The 20699-nt window shown below is 36.4% G+C and overlaps 1 protein-coding gene across 1 annotated transcript; it reads left to right on the forward strand.

Moving 5' to 3' along the window:
• The first annotated feature begins 152 nt into the window (after positions 1-152).
• Positions 153-20454, forward strand: LOC140172572 (solute carrier family 23 member 1-like). Its single transcript, XM_072195715.1, has 13 exons — positions 153-338; positions 1178-1335; positions 2005-2093; positions 3957-4018; positions 4793-4974; positions 6084-6204; positions 7479-7635; positions 10820-11073; positions 11407-11536; positions 12383-12526; positions 13118-13213; positions 16830-17027; positions 20315-20454. Exons 1-13 carry the CDS (start codon positions 153-155, stop codon positions 20452-20454), a joined length of 1917 nt encoding a protein of 638 aa, XP_072051816.1.
• The last annotated feature ends 245 nt before the right edge of the window (positions 20455-20699 follow it).

Consider the following 20699-nt stretch of genomic DNA (forward strand, 5'->3'; position numbering starts at 1 on the left):
CAGTTGTTGTTATCATTTAAAACCCCGCAGTGATTTATAATGCGCTACGCACAGGCACAACGCCTAGACGTTGATCCACAAGCCTCAGCACACTTTACAGGTCTTATTACCTCACAAATGACGAATACCCATAGAACACATTCACGGAAATAATGGCGCAGGGGTCTGATATAGTCTTGCATGAACAAGTTAAGAGTAGTGATACGCAGGATGGTGAAAAGGGGGAGAAAACGTATAATCATGAGGGAAAAGAAACGCCTGTAAATTATACACGACAAGTGGTCTATGGACTGGAAGATGTGCCGCCGTGGTATGCTACCATTGCGTTTGGATTCCAGGTACTGTATAACTTTGGTCTTCTTCTTCCGTCAGACAGGCTTTCCTGCTTCGTTCCTAGTATAATAGTAATATAGTAATATAATAATAATGCTAATAATAAATCAATGGAACATAACATCGCAAGAACGTACGTTCCATAGCCAGACTAACTTTAAAACCGATTTGGTAAATGTATTACTGTGTCTGCGAACATGAATTGGCAAATATGCATCCCCCTGCATCAAAATAGAGGGTCTACTCCACCTGATCAAAACGAGAGTTCTTTTTGTGCTTTGAGGGTTCTGTTATGAACGATTCGACAGTATTTTTTGTCGGATATGAGAGCGCATCGGACATATCAAATTGAATTTCGAATACGAGGAATGTCCTTCTGATATCAAATAATTTTGATTTTTTAATTCGCGATATAATACAAATTTTATACAAAAATTATTAAAATTTGAAATTTGTAAATGTGTGATATTTAACAGTCCTCGAAGTAAACTTTCTAAGTTAATGATATGTACCTAAAGTGTATGTAGCTGGGATGAAAAGTCGACGATGAGCGCCGGCTTTTCATCCCAGCTACATACAATTTAAGTACATATCATTAGATTTATAAAAATTTACTTCGAGGACTGTCAAAAATATCAATTTTTAATCATTTGCCATAGAATGTGTATTATATCGCGAATTTTAAAAAAAATCAAAATTATTTGATATCAGAAGAACATTCTTCGTATTCAGAATGCAATTCGATATATCTGATGAGCTCTCATGTCCCACAAACAATAATGTCCAAACGTTCATACCCAATCAGAGAAATTAATTTTGATTATGATTGTACTTATTTTCACAGCAATTTCTAGCGAGTGTTGGATCTATCACTACAGTTCAAGTAATAATTGGTATCAAGATGTGTATGTCGTTTAACACGGTACTTATGGGACGTTTAATAAGTACCGGATTTCTTATCTGTGGCATTGGAACATTTCTTCAATCTACATTTGGGTGTAGGTAAGAACACAGACATAAAGACCACTATGTAAAAGAACAAGGTTATCATAACAAAATGCTAAGAGTGGAGTTGTCAAAAGTATTGTTGACTATTTTCAGAGCAACATACTTTGGACGGCTCTTTTCAGCAGCTTTAGGGAGCACGGTGGCCGAGAGGAACGGGCTCCGACTCATAATCGGAAGATTGCGGGTTCGAGCACCAGCTACGCCATCGGGTTGTGCTCTTGAGTAAAAGGCACTTTATCTCGATTACTCCTCTCCACCCAGGTGTATAAATGGGTACCGGTATTCTTAAATTCTGGGAAGGTAACAGACTCGCTGTGGAGGAGGTGTAGCGATCCCCCTATAGCAACATTACATGGAGGAGTCTGGCCCAATCGCCAATGAAAGAGAGATGGCACTCCGATCACTGTTTATACAGGATCGCCTCCTTTATCGTTAGTAGTTTTTGAACAAGCTATCGGTATGGAGGGGCAGCTTACTATGAACAGTTCCTTTGAGGGTCACTGTATACATCAGTCGCATACTCCCAAAGAAATACCATTTAGTAGTCAATTAATCTTCACGAAAATTAGTGTATGCAAAATTCCTAAAACCCTCCATTAAGAATAATGCTAAAGATGTGTATATCCCAATACTGAGCCAATATTTGCCTTTTTTCCTATACAGATTGCCAATTATTCAGGGTTCAGGTGGATTCTTGGTCGCCGTTATTACTATCCTAGACCTGAAGGAGCCTTGTCCTATTGTTACGCCAGGTAGGTAAGGAAATATGGGTAAGTGTCAAACTCTTTTAGGTTCAATTTCGAATTTCAGTTGAATCGTTCTGGTACTCCATTGTCCCATGATTTGGTATACTAAATAACATATAGATTGACTATAGAACACAAACTAACACTAACTAAAGCCTAACCAATATATAGAGTATTCGACAATATCATAATTTCATTCAATTAGGGGCAGGGTTGGGCGGGGATGAGTCTCACCGCTGTAGCCAAGAGGGAGGGTAGATCAACTATCCCATTCCCGCTGTTGGCTGCTGGCCGCCGGAATTTTATATCGTTTTTAGCCTATTTTGACCATTTTGGTCAAATTTTACTCCGCACCCTAATGTTACCATACTCCTCCCCTGTCCCCCCTGAAAAATTGATGGAACGAATAATTTCTTTGTGATCAAGCCACACTCATCACCAATTCGTCACTATTAAGGACTGGGCGATTTTTGTTTTATAGGTCACATAGGAGGCCCCAGATATAGTTGATTCAGATCATATTGCTGGAAACAAATGTCCCCATGAAAATTGCATCGCCAGGGCAAGCCATCCATCAAAATTGAATTCATATTATTGTGATATTATTGTGATATTATTGTGATATTCATATTATTGTGATGCACCCTGTATAATCTAAATATACCAAACTCGTGTAGTATTTGCTGGAGTAAAAGAACAAGGTGGCTTGGTTCAAATGAAGATGCTTTTGGCCAATCTAGGCAATTGATTCTTGTAGAATTATTCAAAAGATGTGTCCACGCTGTAATGGCAGATGACTATGACTTAACTCACAAGTTGAATGCAAATACATTTAGTCATAACAAAAGTTATGGAAACAAGCATAACCAATCTAAGACAAACGAGGGGGCGCCCAAGAAGGGAAAACGTAGTCTACTTTACCACAAAGTAGCTCAAAGTAGTGAATGAACCTCGCGTTTTCAGATAACAAAAGGTGGGACTGAATTGAAACCGAGAATAACTTACAATTACTCTAAGAAAACACTGTAGGATGTACAGTGGGTCAAAGGAACCTGTATTCAGTCAAATCAAGAAAAAGAATTTCCACAAAAGGGAAGTGACACAGAAAAAGTGTGTGAGGAATTTAAACCATTTGCGTTAGAGTGAGTTGTATCACTCTACCACAAACGGTTTAGAGTGAGTTGTATCACTTGATGATACATTAATAGTTGACGGAAATGTGCCCTTTAATGGGGATAGTTTAGCAGGTAATGCGTCTATCTACGGTATTGGAGTGTATCTCTCCACAAAATTAACTGACTTGGTTTTGGTCACATGGTCTGATACCATAGGTATCAGACCATATTTTCAGTGAAAGGAGATATCATGGAGTTAGGAAATGATTTAGCAGGGTGGAGGTTTTTCGTGACCCAATATTCATAGATAAACCCCTATTTTTAGGAGGATAATTGTGAGGAAAATGAGATATGTTCTGCATAGCATGTGCAGTTACGCGGATAATGAGTAAGAAGGCTTCCTGAGAATAAGTTGAGGATAATGAAAACCAAATTGGTGACTTGGGCTTCAATAATATTTGGAAAACATATTTGTGTCAAAGTTAAATGAGAAAGGATATAAACGTCCTGCTCTGTGGAATAAAAAGTTTGGATCAGGATATACATCAACAAGAAGACTGACGGGTAAGCAGTGTTCGAATTATTTTCTTACCTTGACACCCCATTGTGAATGCTGTGGCAATTTCAACTGATGCAGAGATATTTGAAGTGCAGTCTCAATACGATCCAAACATAAAGCACGTAGATTAAATAATAAAATAATACCAATAATTTTTTTTAATTTTTTTTCTCGTTTTGATAATGTGGCAATTAGGAAACGCTACACAGGAGGAATTAGACAATGCTGATGACGAATGGAAAAGTCGTATGTTGGAGGTATTATCCTTTCTTTAATCCGTGAATATTATTGTCATTATTAAATATGAAGAGCTTGTTTCCAAACCATGTCCACATGGTCCACAAACACATGTGTCTAATTTACCTGTGCGATATTGCTATGGATTGTGATGCTATAGGTATAGTAATTTCAGTTGGATGCACCATTACAAAGCAAACAGTAACTGGATGGATGCACAGTAACAATACTGTGTAAGGCCTTTGTTTCCCAACTGAGAACAATAGTCTGCATATTGCATAGCAGCATTGTTGTGGTAAATAATGGCTTGTTGATGGTACAACAAATTTTTAGCGTGAATTTATGTCAGTTATACAGTTGTAAAGTTACAAATTTGTAACAATATTGAAAGACTACTGTAACATTATCATGGTAAAACTAGAATATGTGACTATCCACCACACAACTGAGCCCGGATGTCGCCAGTGCCACTATTGAGATATGCTCCATTGAACAATAAACAATAGGAAATAATGGATTTATTGACTGTTTTATTGATTTTTCACTAATTTTTCATGTCAACTATTAAAAACATGATATACATCATTTTAAAGCTAATTTCAAGCAGAATATGCAGTTGTGCTGGATGGTCACATATGTACTTTTGGTCGTGAATTTTACTCTTAATATTAAGAAGTATACACTGCATGTTTTAGTTAAATGGCTAAACTGGAAAAATTTGGTTCTTGATATTTCACACGCCTTAAGGAATACAATTTAAAGTAAAATAATTTTTAAATTTTCTTCTTTTCTAGATTTCTGGTGCTATTCTGCTCGCCTCTTTCGTACAAGTTGCTCTCGGTTCAATTGGGTGCATCGGGATTCTTTTGCGTTATGTTGGGCCTATGACGATAACTCCTACCGTGGCATTAACCGCAATGAAAGTTGTGCCCATAGCTGTTACTATGTGTGGTGACCACTGGGGGATTTCAGCAATGTATGTTTCAAAGGGATCAATGAACAAAATGTATCAGATATGTTTTTAGTTTACAAACTAAAACATTAGAAACACCATTAGAGAATAAAAAGATACAAGATTTTGTTTTCACTATACGCTACTAAAATATAAAAAAAAGTTCTTATTCAGGTAAATACAACCCAAAACTAATTCAATTCAGCATTATTGTCATACTCCCGCGTTACAGACAAAAACTAAAATGAACGAAGCCCTCTGGGTCATATTAATACAAAAGGATGCTGACGTGAAATGTGATGCGTTGAGATATTTCGAAAGTCACCACCATATTGGATAGATGTGCCAAAAGCAATAGTTTATTGAGTACTATACTTATATTTAGTCATTGGAAATCGGGAGCATTTTAACAAATCATTTCTTTTTTACCTACTGGTATTACAACACCTGAATAATAATTAGAGACGCAGCCTATGTGATCTAATAAACTAACCTCTAACGTTTCCCTATGAACTCTAACCCTTCTGCAATATGGCGCCTATTGTCTAGACCTATGCTACATCATCCTGATTATTACGCCATTTCCGTTTTTCCCTAATTCATAGAAGTTTGCTGGCTATTGTTTTTGAGCGTTAATCGTTCATTTATAATAGTTATTATTTATGACAAGAAATAAGGTACCGCTATGATGTACCTCATTTCCTATCATTATACTGAACCGCTTGTCTTGAGTCACTGAAATTTCAGTGTAGTAATTGGATTCCTTGCCCCAATAATATACATAACTTTTGTTACCAGTGTGTTATTATTTTTGAGAAAAATACAAAATAGTCACAAAATTACCACAGGGGTGTAGTACCCCCTTAATACGCACTATATACGATTAAAAGCAACAGTGGGCGCTATTACTCTTTCTCATAAACTTCTTTATATGATCACTCAGTTTAAGATCATAACTGAGTTAGAGACCATGTTGAATCACCAGGGTAATTACAATGATATGAATGAAAATAATCCGTTCTTAATAGTTTTTTGAACATTTTACTTGTTTGGGTTTGGAAAAGGTTTTTGTATGTGTGTTTCGATGAAGTAATGAAACTCTTATAACGTTAATAATGTGATATTTTCCACAGGACAATTGGTTTGATTATATTGACGTCACAATACTTGGCCTCATTTGATATCCCAATACCAGCTTACAATTCACAGAAACGTTTACACATTGGTAGAGCACAAATCTTCCAACTGTTTCCGGTACGTTGATAAAGAAGTTTATACATGATTAATATTATATAAATATAGAACAAGCACCAATCACCTTAAATGGTAGATAAAGTTGTCAACAATACCATCAGATGACGATAGCGATGACTTTGATGCAATTATAATATGATCCTTGTGCCTATTGTTATACACGCATGCAGAGCAAGCAGGGTATATTATTATCCTGTGGTTTCTTCGTTCTTCTCTTTCCTCTTCATTTCCTAAACATAAAACTATCAATATGTGGTACACTTATGGACACTATCCCGTAGATGTGCCTTTTGCCCATCTTGGCCCAAGAAGTCACGAGCCCAAATATAAAAATACAAAGCATGCCGTTTATCATCAAATAAAGCACTGATAGCCCCAGGGGTATTCTATTTTGCAAGTTTACATGAGCCACATTATGTCGTATATTATGGGTCCAGGGCCCCAAATGTTAAAATAAACGTTAAACGTCAACAGATTGACAAAGCTAGCTCTAAAACTACATAAGCACTAGAGCTCATATGTGGCACACGTGTGGGCCCTTACTTGTAGATGTGCCTTTTATCCATTTTGGCCCCAGATGTTCAAGGTCACAGAGGCCCAAATTTTGTGTCGGTCGTTTGTCAGCAAAAGCAGCTAGTACAGGGCTCGGATTTGGTATACTAATAGGTCTTTATTATATTGTTATATGTATATATATTATATAAGTCCCATATGTAATATGATATGAGCACCAGGGACCCAAACACTAAAATATAGGGCCTGTCATTACTCAGTAAATAAAGCAGCTACAACGTGCTGCTTAAGTATACTGAATTACTGATAGCACTTAAGAATTATACCTTAACATTATGTATGTACTTAAATAAAATATTAGGGGTTAAATGTTACAACAAAAGGCCGACCATTTCTCGTCAAATAAAATAGCTTCAGGGCTGAAGGAATTATATTGTTATATGTATATAAATTTGTATGAGCCCCATATGTTGCATATTATGGGCCCCGGTGCCCCAAAAGTTAAAAAGAAGGCTGGCCGTTACTCAGTAAATAAACCAGCTACAATGCCCTGCGTTGGTATACTGATAGCATATAAAAATTATATCTTAACATATGTACACATGGGCCACATAGGTCAAACATAAATGGGCCACAGGTCCATAAATGTTAAAACAAATGGACTGCTGTTTCTCAGCAAATAAGGACTGCAAGTTTGTGTATACCAATAACATGTGGGTATCTAGTTGTTCTTATAATATTGTTATTACTATGCCCACCAGATCATAATCGCAATCATAACAACGTGGATATTGTGTGTGATATTGACGGTAGCCGACGTATTTCCAGATGATCCGACTAATCCTGCTTATAATGCACGTACCGACATTAAACTTGACGATCTCGTTGCTACGCCGTGGCTAGAAGCTCCGTATCCTGGTATGTAAGAGTCCGGTGGCAGATCATGTTAGGTTGGTTTTGCCATTTGTAGTACAAAATGAGATTTCAAAGGGTGTAAAATCGTCACCCCTGAGCAATTCGAGATATGACTACGACTTATCGTAGTGAAGTTATGAATAAAATGGTCAAAGGTTAAAAGGGAATTCCACAAGGGTTAAAATTAAGGGAATTTACCAAATGAATTTACCAAAACACGAATCCTGATTCGGCTCTCTGCTGAATTAATGACGATATATATTCTGTGGTGTCAAAACGAGCAATGTATCAGTGTAAGATCATTTGTAGACTAAGTTAGTATATACGGAAGTTTAATAGGGAGACCAGGTTTGGTGATGACATACCGGTATTTCCATGATCGGTAACTCAGGTAACGAGAATCAGTGCCGACAATTTGTGACCTGTTGGCTTATAACTCCGGAACTACAAGTCGTAGGTATGTCAAACTATACATTTTTTTCTGAATCATTATGATTAGAGGAACGTTAAAAACAATTCGGCAATTTTGAGTTATGACCCTGCTCAGACTTCCGCTCTCCCCATGGTTCATTTAGAATTGGGTAAATGAATCACGAAAGTACTCCGTCCTTCGGAGGGGACATTAAGCAGTCGGTCCCGTGTGCAGAGAGCCATACCTGTACATGTATCGCGCAGCCAGTTTCGAAGAGAGTAGGGTGTTAACCCCTGACCGTTCCCAACCCGTCCCAATGAAAATAAGCTTCAATAGAGGCTTTCTTGGATTATCCAGGGTTGTCAAAACCCGAACAAATCAAATCAAATCAAACCAGGGGTGACAATTCTACACCCCCATTAGAATAATAATCAGCAAGAAAAAGGCTTTAACTGGCAAAACCATCTAACCTGATAAAAAAAATAGTTTGTAGCCGGACTATGACGGTGAATAAAAATATTTTTTGAAACAATAAAGAGGTCTTTACCAATCATTTAAGGGAGATGGGACTGTTACGAGTCCTACTGACTCAAGGCCAAAATCACCTTTTACCCGAACTCACACGAATGCACAACACAAATACACTGTTTGATTTTAAGCTAACAAATCTAAGTCTTTAATTGAAAACAAAGTATGCTTGGTACATATAACAACAATTACAATAAAATCACACAATCAGTTTTATTCTATCGGTACTTAACCAGCGGTCTTCTTATTGGTGATTCTAGAGTTCTTGCAATGTTCTGAACGACTGATGTAATATATCCTTATTCACTTGTCCTGTGAAAATCAGCGAAGTCCATTGTACACTAAGAAATCCTTGCGTATAAAATCCTCATACGAAAATGATGATGCTTCCTCCAATCTCCTTTGCGCTGCTATCTCCACAAATATACCTCCTTGCGCTGCTTTCTCCACAAATATATCTGCTATCTCCACAAATATACCTCCTTGCGTTGCTTTCTCCAAAAATGGTGTTTCTTTCACCAATCACTCTTTTTCCAGGAAACAGGTTTCTTTAACACAGCTCCGCTGTTTTTGACAGATGCGTGGCCTTCACAAACCCAGCAAACTCCAGCAATTCGACAGAAGAACTTTAATCCTTTGATGAGGAAGAGCACTTTTGTATACTCGCAATCTCCTTCGTTGCTGTATTAAAATTAGCTCAATTATTGGCTATGTAAACTGGTTAAAATTTACTTTTTTGAAGCACGCAGACCATCACACACATGAGGAGTTTACTATCTCCCATGACATTCTGTAAAGTCCCAACAAAAGCCTCCAGCTTTTTATATCAGTACTGATGTAAAAAAACCATCATCTATTAATAAACCATTACTTCAATCACATTTTCACAACATTGCTGCAATCTTGGGATTTCCCAAGATTAATTATACACATTCACCTTTCACATTACATCACTTCCTGGGGGTTTTCCTGATGGTGCAATTATGAACTGGGGATTTCCACGTTCCAAACATAGATCTGACTTTGTTTACAATAATTTTGGGGGAATTCCAAAATGACTTTCCACACCATTATCTTGCACGTACAAGGGGTTTTCCCATCTCATGACATACTTTCAGCTTGTAAACAAAGTTAAATAATTAAATTAAATTAAATTACTCAGGGCACATCACAGGACATACAGACGACTGACGTCACACACAAATGAACTTTTGTTTATTTGTAAGTTTATACGACTAGTCCAATAAATTTACCACTTACTTGCAGACATTTCGAAAACTATCAGTTTTCTTTTTCGATAGTATTGTTGCAATGACGATCTGTATACAGCTGATTTTGACTGCTGCTTAGTAACTGAGTTGCCAGTTGATTTCTCTAAGTTATTAGATCTTCAAATATGTGCCTTAAGTTGTATTTGTTGATGGTATTGCCCTGCTTCCTTATGATTTAGTGATTGCTTCTTGTATCTCTTTTATATCTGTTGCTCTCTTTGTCCAAGATCCTAGCCTCTTCCCATTCAATGACATACTTGTTTATATCAACCACATGATCTGTAATAGTGGATTTATGGCTTACAGATTGCGATGCCTTTCTGGTAGCTGTTTTGATATTGTCGCCGATTTCATCAGCCTCAGTTTGATGTTCATCAAATATTTTCTTAATTTTCTGCCTGTCCCCCGACGTAAGCCAAGTTACAGTTCTTGCAAGGAATAAAGTATCATATGTACAATTGTGCGGTTCCCATTTGTTTAAAATCTTAGAAATGCTCTCTGACACACCTTCGACATAAGTAACGACAATTAACCCTTTCGCTGAGGGCGTTAACTTCATCTTTGGCAACAATTTCCGTCATTGCAACAATTCGAAACGACTGCAAGTAAGTGGAAAATTTATTGGACTAGTTGTATGAACTTACAACTAATAAATCTACTGTGAACAGTCCTGATAAATTTGATCAAGAAAAGGGCTGTCAACAGCCACGCATTCGGTGTAAGTTTCACGCAATTTCACGTCAACTAACAAGGCAACGTCACGGCAGGATGCATCGTTTGAAAGATTCCAAGATTGCGGGAAAATTTGCTCGACGCTATACACCAGCTTGCATAGTTTTTATTATTTTCTGGATTTGTTCTCCTTCCTACTCTTCTCTATCCCTCTTAATTTTATGCCCCTCCTCTTATATGATCTATTGTCTTCAACGTTTTACCTTCTCCGATGAAAACAATTTTATTTTATTCGTTTTTCTAGGGCAATGGGGAAGACCATATGTTACTGTCGGGGCCTTTTTGGGCGTACTTACTGGAGTTTTTGCGTCGATACTCGATTCAATTGGAGATTACTATGCATGTGCAAGGCTTTGCTCAGCACCAAAGCCTCCTAATCATGCTGTAAACAGGGGTATATTGATCGAAGGTATCGCCTGTATATTTGCTGGTGCATGGGGCACAGGCTTGGGAATGACTTCTTACAGTGATTGTATTGGAAACATTGGACTTACCAAGGTGTGTATAACATTTTAATGCATGAACAAATATAAGGAATATGAGTCTACTATCATAGCATATCATAAATTCATAACGACCATCAAGTACAATTGGTAATAATCAATATAGTTTCAATTTTGCACTCCCATTCATGATTGATAGATAATTCATATTAAGACTTTATGTCACTTAAATATCTAAATATTATTGATGAAATGTCTCTTTAAAATGATCAGGATGCAACACAAGCCATCTTTAGCCATACAAATTGAGAGAATCACACATTGTTCCACAAGGGCCTATTGTCGGTCCGTACATTCTTAAGCCATCAGTCGAAACATTTGATTTCAGGTTGGTAGCAGAACAGTTGCTCAAGTGACCGGAGTGGTTTTGATAATCTTTGCATTTTTTGCTAAGGTTGGGGCTCTATTTTCTACTGTGCCATACCCAATCTTCGGTGGTACTGTTCTTATCAGTGCATGTAAGTTCTTAATCTCGCCTTTTGACGTTAATGAAAGTCTACCACGCCTTGTAGTGCCATCTTCGCATAATAATTGTGCAAAATAACCATTTTAGCATCGAAAAGCGCAATTTACTAGAACTTATGAGTGTGATCTCTACAAGTCTGAAGAGAAAACAACGCGAAAATGTATATGATATTTACGACTATCTGCGCATGAACATACGATGTCAAAACATGGTAAGCAATCGGAAACAATGGAAATCGGACCTTAAACAGTGGCGTCATTTTCGGAGCGGTCTAGTTATACAGAATGAATATATCAAATTCAAAATGAGAGGTAACTTTACCTACCTGATCCATGCTGTGTCTGTTAAAGTCAAAGGGGAGGTTCTATCAATTTCACTTAGGCATTGGAATGTATTACACAAAACAATGTACTTTTCTGGATTTTTAGCTGCAATAAAGTTAGCGTATTAACTGGTCAGTCTGTTTGTATTGTAGTCCTGATATAGAGTACACACATTACAGTGACGCCTTGAAGAAATAATATCAATGCCAGGAGGTTTCAATTTCATCCAACCCGGTATTATTCTCAGTATTGTGTCTGTGGGGGTGGGGGTGGGTGTGTGTAGAAATGTATTTATTATTTAGTGTTTTCTCTCTTAATCATACGTAAAGGAGTATACCGGTATTGCTATATTAAGTATATTGCAAAATAATGTTATTTACTATATACTTGGATTTTGGGCAATGCAAGGCGGTCCTGTGATAAACAAAACCAAAGGTCTTATATCAACAGTTGTAGACATTAGTTTCAACTTTAATGTCGTAAATAAATGTACTAAATGTTTATTTTATTTTCAGCCATGGTATTTGCAGTAGGTTTATCCAATTTACAATTCATCGATCTAAATAGCACTCGTAATTTGCTGGTAGTTGGCTTTTCAATCAGCGGTGGTTTTGGGATTCCACTCTGGTTGTCAAAGTATCCTCACGCGATTCAAACAGGTTATTATACATGTAGTTTGAGGCAAAACAATCGTTAGAACATCATTATCAGATATACAGCCTATTAGTACACACTTGTTATTGATGATTCAAGGATTGTGCAAAGCCCCCGGCATAGCCATTAAACCTATAAAATAACCTGAAACTTCGTAGTTTTTACTATTATCGAACACAATTTCATAACGCTGATTGTGACGAAAATGATGATGACATTAATTGATTTTATTGACATGATGATTATGATGATGATGATGATAATGATGATGATGATGATGATGATGATGATGATGATGATGATGATGATGCACCCCACCGATGATGATGATGATGATGATGATGATGATGATGATGATAATGATGATGATGATGATGATGATGATGATGATGATGATGATGATGATGATGATGATGATGATGATGATGATGATGATGATGATGACGACGGCGGCGATAATGATTCCCTGTGCCCAACCTTTCCCCTAACTTATTGCTGGGCACATAGAAGAGCATTAGACCATTACGAAACGACAACAAAAATTATCCCCAGTTTATGTAACCAAATTTTATTGTCAATATCATTTATACATGTAGGTTCATCAGAATTAGACTCTATCTTGACAATTTGTTTAGTAAATGATGTTTTCGTTGGAGGAATGATAGGTTTCTTCTTAGACAATACCATTCCTGGTAAGTACTATGTACTAATGTATTTTTTTCACCATAAACAAGACTTGTTGACTTGAACTTTAACATCTTACATCAAAATGACGACTTGTAGGCAAAATGCTCCCTGGCCATTGTCATATGAATGCAAGATTTTGAGATCCCGATTTGCCTAGAACTCGGCAAGTTGTCATTTTGGTGCAATAGGTCGGAATGCCGATTTGCCTATAACTCGGCAAGTTGTCATTTTGGTTCAAAATGTCGGAATGCCGATTTGCTATAACTCGGCAAGTCGTCATCATTAGGTTCTACTGCCTTAACAGAATTTATCACGTTTTACCTACTTTTCCATCGAATTAAGCTGTCAAGATTTGACCACAAATTGTCTCAAGCAAAACTAACTTCCTAGGAACTAAACGACACACAAGATCATTTTATGTAACTCATTGCCCAAGCTGTGTCATATACTGACTTTAGCTACAATGACAGGCTAGTGATAAGGTCACCTTACTGGCATATAATAACCTTAGTCATGTTAGTAGGGAATTCCAGTTCATACTGCAGTTACTGTCCGTTTTCCTATACACAATACACAGTGCTCTCACCATTGACGCGTGACCTGTACAAATGATGTATGTTGGGAGAATGGACACTTGCCTAGTTAACATCACTGTGTAAAAAATAACCAGCCAATATTTTATTTATTCTCCAAAACTTCTAGCAAATATATTTCTCTAACATGACCTAAAATTACAGCTAGGTTAGATGTTCAGAAATGGTCGCACTTTTGTAAAATATGAGTGAGGGCAAGGCATAGCTAGCCAACTCCCCGTGTTATTTGAATGGAGATTTGACCGAAAATATTGGTATCGGACCGCTCACTTCTGAAGGATGCCACAAAAAAACCGGTAAAAGCTACATTTAAATTATTCTAAATAGGTTCTAGAAAATAAAGTTTTGTAACATGTCCTAAATTTTTAGCTAATTTAGGTGTTTGGAGAGGGTCGTACTTTTGTGTTTTAGGAAGGACATGTAAACGACAGATAACACCAAAAATATGAAGAAATTATTTCTAAACCGTGTTAAGGGATCTGGAATGAGCGTTTTGAGCGTTTCGACAGTATTTTTTGTGGGACATGAGAGCACATCAGACATATCGAATTGCATTGTAAATACGAAGAATGTCTTTCTGATATCAAATAATTTTCATTTTATGAAATTTCCGATATAATACAAATTTTATGACAAATTAATAAAATTTGATATTTTTCACATTTTTGAGATATAAGAGTCCTCGAAGTAAATTTTATAAATTTAATGATATATTCTTAAAGTGTATGTAGCTGGGAGGAAAAGCCGACGATAAATTGAAAAAAGACCTATTTTTTGTTGGTGTTTTGGGAAAAAAATCCATATCTTCAATACGAAAGGTCAAAATTTTCAATTGATCGTCGGCTTTTCATCCCACCTACATACACTTTAAATATAAATCATCAGATTTATAAAGTTTACTTCGAGTACCGTTAAATATCAAAAATATCAATTTTAATGATTTGCCATAAAATGTGTATTACATTGCGAATTTCAAAAATCAAAATTATTTGATATCAGAAGGACATTCTTCGTATTCAGAATGCGATTCGATATGTCTGATGTGCTCTAATGTCCCACAATAAATACTGCCCAAACGTTCATACCCCAGCCCTTAAGTCAAAAATCATTATGTTGCTCATTTTCAAGAATGCTGGTTTACAAAAAGCACGACATATTGTCTGATTTCGTGAACAAAGCCACACATAACATTGTTTCCTTTCGTTTCCTTTATAATCGGTTACCCAACTGAAGCTATGAATACCAGCTTTATTGCGATATCGCACATGAAAACAGTCACTTGTGCACAACCAGAGAAGATCCGATTTAATCAGTTGAGCTGTTTCAATGAGTGTTATCTTGGTTTAACAGCTTTTAATGGGGTTAAGTCCTGCAAAGGTCGAGATGAATTCTACTGTAGACATGACTGCATCATGTGTGATTCTGTTCAGGCAGAGGTACCTAATGGGAGCAGAATGTGGAGATAACGAGTTGTCTACAACTCAAGAATTGGTTGGAATTAAGTAGCTTACGGAATAAAGCCAGTGGCGTAGCTGCCGGGGGGCAGGGGCGACCGCCCCCCCCCCCGGCAAAAATTGCTTATTTGGGCCCCCGCCCCCTAGTGCAAGGTAAAAAGAGGAAAAGGAGGGAGAGAGGGGAAAAAAGAGAGAAGATAGAGGGGGAGAGAGGGAGAGGAAGGAAAGAGAGATATTGGAATCCATACGATATGCAATACCATACGATCATTATCAATAAGCCTGGCAAAATTGTATATTTGGGCCCCGCCCCCTAGTTTGGGCCCCCGCCCCATACAGGCTTGCCCCCGGGGGCTTGCCCTCCCCCCTGGAAAAAAAATCCCAGCTACGCCGCTGAATAAAGCTGTATATCCCTGCAGTAGAAGATTTATGTGCTGGACTTAATTCCGTGCTCTTTTACATGAAGGGTAAATCTGCAAATCATCATGATGATGTAACATGTTGTGTTCTCGGTATAATTGAAGACAGAATTAGAAAGACTAGTTTGCGTCTGACGTCATCTGTCAATCAAGCTCGAACACGGTTTGCTTACAAGTGTCGATTTGCTGAACGCGGCGATAAAACTGGCCGCCTTATAGTTAATTTTGCACCTTTAAACATACAAACCTTCTCAAAAGTTAGATCTTTATAGTAGGAAACTTTTTTCCCGAAGGCACCATGTCAACAATGCCTAGAAAAGTTGCTTTTTGCCTTGTAAAAGTACGTAATTTTTCGTCATTTTCTGCTATTCTTTTTCTCCGATCGGCATCAGATAAATCAATCTTCCTTTTACGCGCTATTTACCAATAAAGGATCGTATTTTGATTGACAGTGACGTCAGACGTAAACTAATCTTTTTATTTCTATTTTCAATTATAACTACTCATTGTATCGCAAAATATTACAAATCAGTATAGCAGCATCTCGTATAATTCATCTGATCTACAATTCCATAAAACATTTCATAAGATTGTATCATTAATTTTGGCTTCAAATATCACTCAACTGAATAAAATAAAAACTCGACCGTGATGAAGTAGGACATAATCTAATGGTCAATCTGGCTGAAATCATAGGCGTAGATCCCGGGGGATGGGGATAAATCCCCCTATTTTTGCAAGGGGGATGGTCCATACAATCATCCCCCCCAATGTTGACGCCTTATAATGGGTTTCTGATCAAATTAACCTCATATTTGCTCATTTTAGCCACCAAAATACAAATTTTCGCGCGCATTTATTCTACTTTTACAACATATTTAATCAGTTTAGCTTTAAAATAGCAAAATTTTTCGCGCGCTTCAAGCGCATTTGTAACATAAACTTATTATGTCGCTAAAAGGTGCTGGATTGACTATACTTCGAGAATTTTTTTTCAAACTCCACCCCCCAATGTCAAAAAGAAATCTACGCCACTGGCTGAAATGGTCAATCTGGCTTGTTTGGCCGCATACGTTTCATAATATGTATTCACTACAACTATATTATTACCATTATAAAAACTAATCTTTGATGTAATGTTTCTGCTACTTTCAGGTACCTTAGAAGAGCGTGGCATGCTGAAATGGTTAGAAGCAGCTGATGTAAATGACCCGACTCTAAGCTCTATAAAGGGTTATGATCTTCCATTTGGTATGAACTACATGCGAGGATCAAAACTGTGGAGATATTTACCCTTTAGTCCAACATTCCAAGGTTTTCCATGGGCAAAGGATTCAGTGATCCAACCCAAAGGTAAATATTGTATATGGAATAGAATACATGATTGCACCCTGTAAAACAGGTGCAAACATGTCTTTGTGGCTTTCTTTTAATTGAAACAAAATCACCCAAAAACCTGGAATATTTTCCTGAAACATGCAAAATTATTTCAATAATCACGACAAATCGTAAACAAATCGGTGACATCAGACGCAAACTAGTTTTTAATTCAGTCTCCGAATATAAGAAAAGAAAACATTTTCCGTTGAGTGCAAAATTTGGAATTTTGACGAAAAGAGAGTGATTCGTCAGAAGAATAAATATGTGTGAAGCTCTTGGAATGACATCAACTGTGTTGATATATTATGATCTCTAAAATACCATCGAATGTCTGGCGATGTTAAATTAATGATAAATTTAGATCTGTATACATTACTTTCCAGCATGTGTTAAGATATCAATCGAGCTTTGAAAAGAAATGGTTTTTTTTCTTTTTTTTCCCAGATTAAACAAAAGTTCAAAATGCTGATATCCATTCTTATGTGAATCAGTGTGTGCACGATGAACGTGATGCATGATGAATCTAACTTGGACACGAAGACTAAATATTGCAGCCTGTAAAGTGTCAATTGCTTTTATCGATTGGCTCCAAACAAAGGATTTGAAGCGGTGTCCTTCACCGTAATCATGGCGCAGTGTTGTCCATTCAATCAAATGTTGTCATCAACCTATTTGATCCTAGTGTATTTGTTATTGTGTGAGACGAACTGTCGCGGTAGATTGCAATCATGCTTTTGTTGAATGCATTTGAGAAGTCCGCCATATTTACGGTATGATGCGTCATTATGTACAATCTCTATGCCTTTCACTTTAACGTTCAAGTTCGTGTTTATTCACAAATATCTTAAATTACATTTATTATGAAAGCTCCGGAGGTTAAAATAACCAAGAAAATTTACATCTCAAAATAAGGTAAATAAATAAATTACTATTTCGCCTGTTAATATCTGTTAATGTAATGTTCAGCCAGGCTGAAGATGAAATTTAGCCATTTATTACTGCCTGGGAATGGTAACAGTTAGTTTAAAATATTAGCAAATAAATAATAATTTATTTGCCTTCAGTTTCCGTTGAAAGATTAATATTCTTGGTAAAATAATAATTGTCATAATGTTTATAAAATCATAGTAATAACAATATTAATCAAAGTAACAATAACAATATAATTAAATAATAATAATAATAACAATAATAATAGATGCAAAATATTTATATAATATGTATAACAACATTTTACTCATAGTTATCTATATTTTGAATAAAGTGCTCAAACCCAAATGGGAGGGCGCATAACAATTCAAAGCACCGACCTTCCAGAATAGGTAGTCGTTACTCTGAGTTTCAGAGTCTCAGAGTAACGACTACCTATTCTGGAAGGTCTGTTCTTTGAATTTTTATAATATGTATATGTATGTATAAGTCAGAATAAAAAAACACGGCATCCGTTCTGTATATTATAGAGTCAATACTTCCAATCAAATGTCCCTGATACCGGATACTTTTTATAGCAATACAAAAGTCCTGAGTTCGACCATCTCTAAATTCCATCCACTAATTGCTCTTTGAAACTTAATTTTGTTATGTCTTGACAAATCAGACTGTAGGTAAAGACGAATATCCCGGCCTGCATAAGTTAGCGTACATTCATGCGTATATTTGTTGTAAGAGTAAGTAAAATATCAAATCCTGAACAGACAATTTGTCATTAGCATATTATGTCCAATTGTATTTCAAACAGTGTATTGTTATTAAAATAATCCCGTGACCCGTGATTCTATTATAATAAGTTTGTAATATGCATCGTATTGAATAACTGGGAAATGTTGGACCAGCTGTATACTTTCATTGAGTTGTAGCGAAGTAAAAAAAGCAATATAATTTAATTCAGTGGATTTACATTTTAATGAAAACCCACCGATCTAACTAACTCCAACCATTTTATTTTTATTCTTTGAGTAACGTGTTTTTTCTCAGTGAACAAGCTGTGTACTTTCATCAAACTGTACTGTGTGAGCTATATAGGTATAAATATAATGACAAAAAAAATTCGAGTCATTTGCACTTTCAAGTTTTTTGACCACTTTAATGTGAACTTTGGTCCAGATATAAACATCTCAAAAAAAATAATTTTCCCCTTTAAATAATAGCCATTATTTAAACACGGGCTATTGTATTATAAATCTACAAAATGCGTTGGAAGTAGAATTTATTTCTACACATTTTGACAACATGGCTAAATATTGACGTCAAAGCGTACATTTAAATAAATGTAACCCAAGATTTGAAAGTTGCAGTAAATTCTATTGATTTGTATTCAGTGATAATGGAAGGAAATTTGTGTAATGATATCTGAATGTTTTTGTATTGCTGTAAGTGCAATTTTCAAATCTGGACCTCATTACATTAAATTGACCGGTTATTGTTTTCTGGTCTATCGTATCAATTGAGGTGTCAAAATTCGCATAAATAAATTCTGCTTCCAACGCGTTTTATAGATTTGTAATACAATAGCCTGTTTTTGAATAATGGCCATTATTTAAAGGGGGTAATTTTTTTTTTGAGATGTTTATATTTATGTGAGCGTAGCAAGCAGGAAATGCATATTTGAACGTTCCTTATTCCTAGAGTTTTCTTATAATAAGCCCAATTACCATTGCAACTTCCGGTTTTTGAGAGCAGTTTTGGGACACTTTGACCTCTGATATGTCGGGCAAAGTGCTGTAATTATTGATAATTAATTTATTATTGTAATAATGTTATCATTACAAATAATAAAATAATTAATTTATACAATAACCGAATTTGGGGGTTTGTTTTTATTCTAGTAACACGTTTTAAATTATATTTTGTACGCACAAAACCCCAATTTTTCTGAATTTTCCCGATAAGTCAAAGTTTCCAAAAACTGCCAAAATTGTCCCACAATGCATTGCAAACTTCCAATGCCGATTGGGCTTATTGGCCCCTTCCAGCCGTTGATGGCTTTTTGGCTCGGCTAACTCCAATCAGGCCGGAAGTAGCGAAGCGGAAAACTGAAAGTGAGGACGATTATGTACATGGCTGCACTTCGCTGATTCCAGCCTGATTGGGCTTAGCCGAACCAAAACGATAATTTAGTTTACATCGGGAAGACAGACAGAAAATTCGGAGAAAGACTCGAGGAACATACAACTGAGGCTGAAACAAAATCGGCGACAACATCAAAACAAGAGCCACCAGAAAGGCATCGCAACCTGTTATTCATAAGGCCACTATTTCAGACCATGTGGTTGATAACAATCATGTCAATGACTGGGAAGAGACTAAGATCGTGGACAAAGAGAGCAATAGATACAAAAGATGGATAAAAGAAGCAATCACCATCAGGAAGCGGGGTAACGTACATTATGAACAGAGATGAGGGGCAATACAACTTAAGTCACGTATTTGACGATCTGCTAACTGAGTAAAAAACAACTGGCAACTCGGTTGCTAAGCAACAGTCACAATCAGCTGTAAAAAGATCGTCATTTCAACCATAGTATCGACAAAGAATACTAACAGTTTTCAAAATGTCTGCAAGTAAGTGGATAATTTATTGAGCTAGTCGTATGAACTTACAACAAACAATTCTTTTATGATGAACTGTCCTAATGACTTTGTTCA

The sequence above is a fragment of the Amphiura filiformis genome, chromosome 16, assembly GCF_039555335.1.
Source record: "Amphiura filiformis chromosome 16, Afil_fr2py, whole genome shotgun sequence".
NCBI lineage: Eukaryota > Metazoa > Echinodermata > Ophiuroidea > Amphilepidida > Amphiuridae > Amphiura > Amphiura filiformis.